Source organism: Benincasa hispida, chromosome 1 (genome assembly GCF_009727055.1).
Source record: "Benincasa hispida cultivar B227 chromosome 1, ASM972705v1, whole genome shotgun sequence".
In the NCBI taxonomy this organism is placed as follows: domain Eukaryota; kingdom Viridiplantae; phylum Streptophyta; class Magnoliopsida; order Cucurbitales; family Cucurbitaceae; genus Benincasa; species Benincasa hispida.
Window position 1 is genome coordinate 25,320,417 of NC_052349.1, and position 11,281 is coordinate 25,331,697.

At 32.3% G+C, this 11,281-nt stretch overlaps 1 protein-coding gene across 1 annotated transcript; it reads right to left on the minus strand.

Annotated features, from left to right (window-relative positions):
• Positions 1–7,903: 7,903 nt before the first annotated feature.
• Positions 7,904–9,166, minus strand: LOC120091864. Its single transcript, XM_039050016.1, has 2 exons — positions 8,998–9,166; positions 7,904–8,796 (listed from the first exon to the last, which is right to left on the minus strand). Exons 1-2 carry the CDS (start codon positions 9,052–9,054, stop codon positions 8,164–8,166), a joined length of 690 nt encoding a protein of 229 aa, XP_038905944.1. The 5' UTR covers positions 9,055–9,166; the 3' UTR covers positions 7,904–8,163.
• Positions 9,167–11,281: the final 2,115 nt, after the last annotated feature.

The window sequence follows — 11,281 nt, forward strand, 5'->3', positions numbered from 1 at the left end:
TGTAGCATTTGGTAGGCGATCGTATATCATTTGGTAGGTGATCGTAAAGAAACTGGTAAGCGATCGTGTAGTTCCAGGTAAGCGATGCGGGGTGTTTGTGGGCGATCGTCTAGTGTTACTCAGTGATCTTGTAGCATTTGGTAGACGATCGTATAGAAACTGGTAAGCGATCGTGTAATGTTTTGTAAGCGATCATGTAGTTCCGGGTAAGCGATCACGGGGTGTTTGTGGGCGATCGTCTAGTGTTACTTAGTGATCGTATAGCAGAGCTAAGCGATCATGTAGCAAAACTCAGCAATCGTGTAGCTTTTGGTAGACGATTGTATAGCATTTGGTGGGCGATCGTATAGAAACTGGTAAGCGATCGTGTAATGTTTTGTAAGCAATCGTGTAGTTTCGGGTAACGTCTGTGAGAGTTTGTGGCGATCATCTAGTGTTACTCAGCGATCGTGTAGCAGAGCTAAGCGATCGTGTAGTAGAGCTTAACGATCGTGTTTTGGTAGGCAATCTATAAGATTTGGTAGGTGATTGTATAGAAACTGGTAAGCGATCGTGTAATGTTTTGTAAGAGATCGTGTAGTTCTGGGTAAGCGATCACAGGGTATTTGTGGTCGATTGTAGTGTTACTCAGCGATCGTGTAGCAGAGTTAAGTGATCATGTAGCAATTGGTAGGCGGTCGTATAGCATTTGGTAGGCGATTGTATAGAAACTAGTAAGCGATCGTGTAATGTTTTGTAAGCGATCGTGTAGTTCCGGGTAAGCGATCGCGAGGTGTTTGTGGGCGATCGTCTAATGTTACTCAGCAATCGTGTAGAGACTTTACTATTTTCATTTCCCTTTCAAATTAAAAACTCTTTCTCTCCTCCTTTACTTTACTCAGGGATCGTGTAAAGACTTTATTTTTTGTTTCCCCCCTCTCCCATTTTTATTTCCCTTTCAAATTTAGTTTCCCTTCTACAAAAATTATCAAATAAAATAATATTTCCCTCTCCCATTTTCATTTCCCTTTCAAATTAAAAATTCTTTCTGTCTTCCTTCACCATTTCACTCACGACCTTCCCCTTCCCCTTAATTTTTTTCTTCTTCCGTGCGCCCAAGAGCCCTAACCGTCGTCAGCCTTCATTCTCCACTTGCCTCTGTTCATGCACTGTTATTGAGTTTTTCATTCCGTCGTCTACTCAGCCGTGCCAGCCCTCTCCCTCGCCGTCTGCTCAGCCGCACCAGTCAGCCAGCTGTGCATGTCGTTCGCGAGTCTCCAGACCCGCCTAGATTGTAGCCAAACGCCCCAACCGCTTCCGTCGCTTCAGCTGCGCCCAGATCTGTAGCCGAACGCTTCCGTCGCTTCAACCCTACCCAAATCTGTAGCCGAACGCCCCCAATCCTTGTTTTGGGTGAGGTTTGATAATTTTGTGGGTTTATATGCATAATCTTGATTATTGTTTGATTTTGGGTTAGTTCTGATAAAAACCCATTATGTTTGGGTCATAGATTCAGGTTGTAGCGGAGTTTGAAGATTGGAAGCGTGTTGTTCGGGGTTGCAAGGTTTTGACTTTGACAAATTTTGATAACTTTTAGTAACTTGTTATTAAACTTTGGTTTGATGTATATTCAGACTGGAAAAATAAATCAGTGTATGAGTGTTCTTGTTCCTCTTTTGTTTTCTTTTCAGGAAAGTTGGTCGAGGCTCGAGTGAAGCATCGATTTGAGCAAACATTCGGATAAGTGTTTTGGATGTATTTGAATGAATTTGTGATTTGGGTTTTAATGTAGCATCTTCTGTAATGATTTGCTTATTTGAATGTTTGATGATGAGATTGATTTTGAAATATTGGAAAGAGTTGAGTTGTTGTCCAATAGGTTTGAGATCGATCTTGGCAAGGTTTTGGTAAGTTTGGAGGTTAATATTAATAGTTATTTGTTACCCATTGAAGTATTGGTCTAATAATTGAGTTATTTTCAATTTTTTATGTTCAATTCAAAGATTTCAAGGGATTGGAGCCACTGTCCAATAAAGTTAACGATGTTTGGATGTTTTGATAGTATTAAGGCCTTGAAACTCTTTTGGAATTGTTATATAGTTGCTGGAATTTGCGTTTTGTAACCATTATTATTGAACTTTTCGTAGGTTGGATTATGTTGTTGTATTTTAACACTTATTTATATATTTTGAAATTTGATGTTATCGCCCTTTATTCTATTTTGCAGGTTGACTTGCTTAAACATGGCTTGCCTGACCCTTAGTTCTCGATCTTTAGAATTCAAAGTTCAACGTAAAGATTAAATAATGTGCTTTGTCGAGAGGTTATTTATTAAACAATTTCTTACTTTTGTGTTTGTTGAAAGTTGAGTTTTGTATACAAAAACAATAGTTGAGATTTTATTTTGTGCATGTACATGTGAAAGAGAAATATTGTTGTAATTTGTGAGGAGTGTTCATAGTTGAACATATGGATTTTTAGTGAATATATTGAGTCGATAGATCTTAAATGTATAATGTTTATTTATTTAATATAATTGTATTGTTGGAATATAAGGCAGAAAATGAGAATATCGATTGGGGCATTTAATTTGAAAACAAAAAGACATATACTTTACATATAGAAAACGTCAAAGAGTATCACACTATACTTGACACTCGAATAAACTTGACATACCACCAATGTCAAGTGTATTATCTTTCTTGACACGAAAATTGTATCAAGAAACATATTACTTGACGTTTTATAAGTGTCAAGTATACCATTTACTTGGCATTGGAAAAATGTCAAGTAATCCAATTTTTGTAGTAGTGATCATACATTTTTTTTGCGCAAACGATATTTTGTTTCTATCATATCTTTGTCGATACAACTTTATTTTAACTAAATGACCACTCGTTTTCATAAATTTTTTTTGCGTTTTTTCCAATTATACTTATAAAGTAAGCAAAATGTTAAAGCATCTTTAGTTTTAAATGACTTTAAATTTTTGTTTTGTTGTCGTTGAAAGAGAAAGCAAAGGAGATGTAGGTAATATAAGTGAAGAGGGCATTTAATATTAAGGGCAAAAATGGTATTTCATGCCAAAATGGTCGATAACAAACAAGTTTTTAGAAAGAGGTTAATGAGTCATTTTGTACAATTTTCCCTATCTCTTTCCTCAGTCATTCACTCACAAAAACCTTATTGAGTGTGATCTCCCCTACCGTCCATCTCTTGAAACCCTCCTTCACAGTCGATTGATTTGCTGTTGAGGATCTTTGCATCGCTGACTCGTCGTTTGTACTCCGATGGTCTCCATCGCTGAAGGTCTTCACGTCCCCATCCGTCCATCTTCTCCTCTATTCTGGTTGTCTCCATCACCATCGTACTCCCATAGTCTCCATCGCCTTCGTGCTCTAGTTTTCTCCATCGTCTTCCCCACTATCCTTCTCGTCGTTCGTCTTCACCCTTGTTTGTCGGTTCGTGGTTTGCGTTCCAACCATCCATCCATGTTTTTCTTCAGACTTTTGCCTTTTTTTTCATAATGTTTCTTAGGTTTTGAAGATCTTCCACTTTTTTTGAATTTTTCATTGGATTACATGATTATAGAGTATTCGGAGTCTATTCTTTGTCAAATTTGCATTGAAATGGTGAAGGATTCGATGATTTTGTGAATTCGTTTGCGTCTTCTTTGTTTAACAAGTTTAGTTCTTATTCATCGACTGGAAATAGGGATATGGATATGAGTTTTGCTTCGTTTTCAACTCTCCTTCTTTCATTTCTCAATGGCAGAGGCTAACTTGTGACTTCCCATTATTTGTAAAAACTAAAAAGAAAAATGCTCTAATATGAAATATTAACGCTCTCTCTCTTCCTCTCTTGATAGTTAATGTTAGATATAGTTTTCTCAAGCTAAATTGGTTAGTAAATGGTGCCGAGGTGAACTTCTCTGGTTGATGGGATGTGTTATTCTCTCTTTGATTACTTTAACTAATCTTAAAACTTTTTAATATTCGATAACGTTTTCTTTAGGTGGTAGAACGTATTTGTAGTTTGGAACTGATTTAGAGTGTTGAATTAAGGTTAAGGATATTACATGTTGTAAATTACTTTAAATTACTTATTAGTGGATTTATTGTGATTCTCTCTGATACCCAACTACTAAATGGATAGTTGTTTGATATGTTTGGGTACTATTGTGTTGAACTAAAGTATGAATGGTTCTTAAATGCCTATATATGCCATTAATTATTTGCATCAGTAGATTGAATGAGTGTTTAACTTTTGTTATAGGAATGATATATGAGAAGGATGCTTAAATTTACATGAATGTTGTGATTATCATTGACATTGATGCTTTGAGTTGAACTCTAAGATGAATGTTGTGTTTTTATTAGGTCTTGCACGAATTATCGACTAAAGTACTGAAACTACCAAGTAAGTGATTGGCATTTGGTTAGTGATAAAACTTGTTGTAATATAGTTACTTGTAGCAATACCTTGTTGTGTATTAAGTTTCTTTGTAAAAATTTTATCAAGTTTGGTTATTGGTTTGCTTGTATTTGTCCCTTTATGGACATTCGATAGTTTCCTTGTATTTAGTTTCTTTATAAAAATGTTATCAAATTTATTATTATATATGAAAGTTATCATTTATGTTTGTATCGATTTTGTGTTAAAAATAGAATTAGTTGATGATGGAAATCATGTGTAATAACAAGGTTCAAAGAAATAACAAACTATCAAGATATGTATTTTATTGACAATATAAAAATGTCATAAATATGAAATTACGACGTCTATAAAAATTTGTCATGATAGAATATTTATTTATGTAAAATATTTATCATGATTTAAATATTCTTGACAATAAAGTTTATGGTTCCAATATTCTTGATAAAAAAAAATGTCACTATATATTATTTTTTGACATTTTATAATTTTCGTCAATATCCATAACGTTATAGTAAATATCCAATTTTGAGTCAATTGATGACAATATAATATGCTTGACAATGAAAGTTTATGATTGTCAGTAATTGTTAATTGTCATTAGAAGGTCAATTATGACATTTTTTAAAAACTGTCATTGATGTTCAGATTTTTACAGACGATACAAAGACTGAAAATAACTGTCATGAATTGAAACTCTAGAAATGGGATCCAATATATACATATATCTATATTATTAAATAGTAGGATACGTTATTTTTCATCCATAATCACTGAAACTCAATAATTTTATACTTTGAAGAAATATCTCCATGACACATCAACTTCATGGATGCATTAGAGATGTCTTCACAAGTAGAAACAGGACAGCATTATATGTCTTGTGACTCTTGCCTATTAGATTTTTGGGGGATTCTATTTTATTTTTAAAGAAATAAATCTACTCTTAAAATTGTTAGGTGGTCTTGATTAAAAAGAGAAAAAACCACACAAATACTCCGATGAGGAAGGGGAAAAAACTTCCACTCTAAAAAGCTCTTTCAGCAATATAATTAGTTATAAATATTTGAGGTATTCTTAACAAAAATAGCATCAACTTTGAATGAATAAAAGGGCAGAGAGAATAACCCTAGAAATAAAGGATCGTTGATATGAAAACCTTGTCATTGGAGAAATAGGAACCTAATATTAAATTTTAAAATACCAAAATCAATTTTACGTCAATCCAATAGGAAGGATTAGATCTAGATTACCTTTTGATCGATGTGATCAAAGAGATAAGGAAAAGTAGTTCCTCGCTCCAAGTTCAACCTCTAGAAGCAAGTTGATCAAACCTACTTGAATGTTACTGGCACGCACCCTGGCTCAACAATTGCAAAGTGGTGATGAGTCTCTACCATAACTAGAAAATTCAAAACTATCATTTGTGTTTCTTTTTCAACCCTTAAAACCTATCATTCTTAACCAAATAGACTTATTTAAAGTTCACTCTAACCCTAACAAAAAAAAAAAAAAAAAAACATAATAAAACTAAAAATCTCAAATAAGACATATATTGGTCCGAAATGAAAATATCAAAATAAAGTTGCTTGCAACTAACATAATAATAATAATGAACGTTAACAAGGCTCAATCGTTTTCATCTTGTAGCATTAAATGAAATCAATAATTAACCTTCTTATTCATTTATGTTGCTTGAATCTCCTTAATTGAGTTTATCTTTATTTGTATGTTAGAATTCAATGCTAACTATCGCTTCTTGGCTCTTAAATATGTGATTGATCCTGGAGGTAACACAAGAACACCTTAATTCATATCAATATCAATATAGTTTAATTCTAACGATAAATAAGTCAAAATATGAGCATAACTCAATGATATATAAAGTATTTATCATCAATCAAAAAGTTAGAGATTTGAATATCCCATAAATACGGTTAAAATTAAAAATTGTCTTGAATAATTAAAAATAAATGAGATAGAACTATATGAATGCATAATTAAAAGGAAAAAGAAAAGTATCCAACCTCTAACCTCGAAATTTGTAAACTATACAAATCATTTCTCACTTCAACTTCGCTATTCTTTTTTGGCCATAATTGATGGAGTTATACAATAGTTAAAATCATGCCAACCATTAAGTTAAGTGCCTAAAGTGGGCCTTGGAGTGGAACCTAAAAACAATGTACATGTGATTCCTTAAACCTTTTTTTGGATTCGAGTTGATTTGTCAAGACAAATCTTCGGAAACATTTAAAACTCTATAATTGTTTCTTTTTCTTTTTCTTTTTTTTTTTCTTTTTCTTTCGATAATTTGTAGGCAGGGAATTGGATTGTTCTCAAGAAGAAAACAATACGTTTATAAATAATTTAACTGTGTTTAGGTTCTATTTATATGTTAAAGGACATTTTCTCACTTAAGCTTAATTTGTTGAGAAAATTTTAATTTTAACTTTATCAATTTGAACTTTTTTTTTTTTCAAGTGTATCAATTCATACCCTCATTCAAACTAAGTTAAAAAAATAAATATTGTGGGTAACATATAATTATTTCAATATTTAAACTTCTAAATTGTTACAAAGGAACCAATTTAGATCATTTCTTAGGATTACATTTGAAAATGGTCTATACATTCGATTCTTTTGACTTCTTCGAAATATCAAATTAATAAAATTGACAATGAAAATTGATGCATGCATGAATAATTTTTAAAGAAAATTTTAATTGGGAGTATAAATTGATTTGCTTAGAAAAGTTTAAGAGTTTTAATGGATAAAATTATAAATTTACACAAAATTGATTTTTTTAAAATTTAATTATTTTATTAGTACAACAACCAGAAATGATTACATGTAATTAATTGAATAATACTTACCTTCTTAACCAATACTATGAAAACATCATTATTTATTTATTTTTTTTTTCCTAAACGGTAGTGATTGATGCGCAAATCTGGATATGAGATCTCACCTCGATCTGCACATGCTCAATAATGAATTAGAGGCACCTAGTTGCAGTAAGAGTTTAGAGAATATTAATGTTGGTTTCTTTCTTCTTCAGATATAATGATGTATAAGCCTAGTTGACCGAGGACTTAACTCGTGGCTGACCTAGATAAATGGGTCTTGGGTCACATATTTCAGTCTGGGGTCTTCTGTTTTGTCCTTTTCAAGCTCAAACAATGATAAATTATCAGCTGTAAACCTTTTTTTTGGTCCAAATTACCCACAACACTACTGACGTTTGTAATGATATTAACTATAATTTATATATAATTACGATTAAAGAGACAAACACTAAAATCATATATATATATCTTAGAAAAGTCTAAAAATATCTAAGATTTTGAGTTTTTTTTCTTTTTTTAAAAGAAGGATTACGAGATTTAAATGCATCCTAGATTGTACATAAATATTGCTATAAATAAAATAAATAAAATGTAAAAAATAGAATAAACCATCTTTGAGAACATAGTATACAAATTGACTCATTATAATATTGATTATAAAAATGAAAAATTAGTTAACTTCTAATAAAAATAGATCTACCCTAGTTTGCTATATTTACATTTAAGGATTTTACTACTTCTCTCAATAAACCCTAATACTTGAAAGAAAAAAAAAAAAGAAAGAAAAAAAACTCCCTTTCTCCATCTCCTTGGCTATGGCAGAAGGAGAGAGAAGATTCTTGATTTTCCTAACAGAGAAAAATAAAAGAAAAAGAAGAAGAAGAAGAAGAAGAATAAAAACTCAGGCTTGAATGACTTTCCCCTGTGGAAGCCTAACCCTAAAAACATGTTCTTCTCCAGTGCATTTATCCACCTTCACAACCCACTGGCTTTGGCTCCTCCTCCTCATTCTCCTCCCATCATCGCCGGATTTCGATAGCTCTGCCGCCACTTTCGTCACTATCAACCCTTTTCCAATCGGCAAAAGATGCGTCGTCGATCCCCCCAACCATCCGCCTCCTCCACATCTTTTACTCATCGCATTAAAACCCACCACCACGGTGGCGCCTTCGTTGTTCTTCCTTCTCGATCTAACGGCCTCCACCACCGCCACGTAGCCTTCCAGATTGCAGTCTATCAGAACAAAATCTGCTTCTCTGTATTGGGTTTTTATAAGCTTCTCAGCTTCTCCCACCATGAACTCTATTCGGTGATCATGTGATTTCACTCCCATAATTGCTTGTGATACATGAACATCTTCTTGTCGTTGAATTATGCAGACGACCCGCCCGCCGGTTTGCACGGCAGCTGCAGCCAGAGCTAGGACCTTGTGGTCGGCGGATCCTTCGTATGCCACCACCATTAGCTGCGCGTTGTTTCCCGCCGCCATGGCTGAAATGAACTCCCCTACGTCGGGTTCATTCGCTTTTTGTCCCTGAAAAACATGACGAAATTATCGTCAAATCACTAATAAACTAAAAAATTTGAGACAAATAACTACTAAATCCAAAAGTTTTCGAAGAGATGGAGTATAAAAGAAAATGACTTGAGGCAAAATCAAAGAAAGAAAATTTTCATGAGGGGAAGAAATAATAAAAAAAAAAATGGTGGGTTTATAGTTTTCGCTTGTTGTTACCATTTTGAGGGTGTTGAGGAAGGCTTCAGTAGCATTCTCAGCAGACCAGTTAGCCATTTGGTACTTTCCTCCTCACTCTCTCTACCTTTGTGTTTATGTGTCTTTCCTGAAATTGAACTGTTTGGGAAATGGAGAGAGAGAGAGGGGTGGTATAATAGTAATGCTTGTGGGAAATATTCTGTTTTTGAGGCATTGTGTGAAGGTTTGTTTATATAGAGAGAGGAATCCAATAAGATTGGTACTGGATGCAACTGTTTGCCAGACCCATCTGCCAATGCTTAAAATAATAATACTCATTAATCATTCTCGCCGATTATCAAATTGACTTTAGTTCAATAGTAAATTCAAGTGACTTTCTTTTTTAAAGGTTGAAGATTCAATGTGTAATTGTTGTTAAAAAAAAATACTTGAAGATAATTCCAAACTTTACCTATTTTCATGCATTATCTTCAATAATATATATATATATATATAAATTTGTCGATTGACAATTTGTGATTCTGCTTTGGATGTACTAGATATATACTCAAGATATAAAACAATTTTCTATCTATAATATTTTCAGCTTCTTTAATTTCTACATAATTTGTGGCCCCCATTTTCTTAGAACTCGAATTTGTAGATCCAGTGTACACAAAATGTGTTACATATTTTGTACCGGTTTGGATATATTGATATATATGCAATTTCGTGGTTATTGCGTGGGAACAACGTGGTTTTTTTAAGAAAGATTTTGGAAGATATCTATATATATTATTTCAAAAAACAATGTATAATATTATACATCGGAATTATTTGTTCAAGGGATCATTTCATACCAAATTATTATATTGTAAGAAGTTTGAAGGAGAGATGTGTGGGTCCTCAATTTCATAAATTAGATTAATAGAAGCATTGGGTCTAATTTATTTTGATTTTGTTGTTATTATTATTATTATTATTTTGATGATAAGGAACTTCATTGGGTTTAATTTGTTGGATATTGATGTAATGTAAAAGTTTTTATTACGTGCAATAACTACGATGATTTTGTGGCTTAATAGATATGATGATGGTTTTCAAACGGTCATTGTAGAATATGATGTCGGCTATGACAGTTTAAAATCACCACAAAAAATTCGTCATTTGCAACATTAGTTACGATATCGATTTAGAACTATCACTAAATCCATTATATAAAATTTTGAACCAAGTCTATATTTTATATGATTATTGTTTTCCCTTTTTTAGTTTGGTAATATATATGTGGTTGGATGATTCCAACCTTTGACCTTTTGATCAATACAATATGTATATCTAAATTAGTTTCAACACTTTCTAATCCTAAAGGAAACAATTTTTTCGTTTTTCTAAAAGACGTATTCATAAAAGGCCACTTCATGGGCGCAAAAAAAACAAGTCAATAGTCATAAAGAATTACTTCCAAAACCTAATTCGGGAAGCTGATATCCAATAACACCCCACATTTTAAAGAATAAAAAAAACCAAAAAAAATAGCAAAATGAGTATTTTTAAATAAACATATATACAGATGGGATCTTCCCTAGAAATATGATATAGTTTAAGGTAGCTAGGAGGTTTCCTTTAATTTGCAACAACTTGAGAAATTATTCACAGAAAAAAAAAGGGAATAATTATTCCTAGTAATATTTAAGTTTGTACAAACACTATGCCCCATTAATTGATTAGTTACCTGTAAATGTCTTGATTTTGAGGGACAAAAGGAACTTTCATTTCAGATTGAAAATAAAGTATTAAGCTAGAAATGTGTGATATATACTTAAGTTATTTTGTCAATAATTTTTGGGGGCACAATCAGACCCACTCCCATGTTAGCTGAGGCAGCAAGGAAAACCAAATTTTCAATTTTCAATATGTAAAACCTTGAGGATAAAAGTTTTGAAGTATATATTTTAACGTTAAATAATGCAAAACCTTAGCTTGTCCTAATATTTATTGAATTGATGTCCTGTTTTGTACGATTGTCACGACATTGGTACATATTTGCACATGATCATAACAATTGAATAATTCTCGTATCGCGTTAATATTAATGGTTGATTTGGTTTTATCATGCATATTTGTATTTATATAGCTGGATAAAATATTAATATATATATATATATATTGATCAAAATATATAATTGGTTAAATGTATTCTCCAAATAATTTAAATCATAAGTGTGTCGAGTTAAATCTAACTCATTTGATTAAAATATATAACTAAAACTTTGAATGGTTTGTTTGTTTAATTATATATATATATATATATATGTGAAAACAT

Excerpts from the sequence above, each read along its gene's own strand:
- LOC120091864 (XM_039050016.1), bottom strand. The coding sequence starts at position 9,054 with ATGGCTAACTGGTCTGCTGAGAATGCTACTGAAGCCTTCCTCAACACC. Across the intron at positions 8,797-8,997 it reads TCCTCAACACCCTCAAAATG|GGACAAAAAGCGAATGAACC; the intron begins GTAACAACAAGC and ends CATGTTTTTCAG.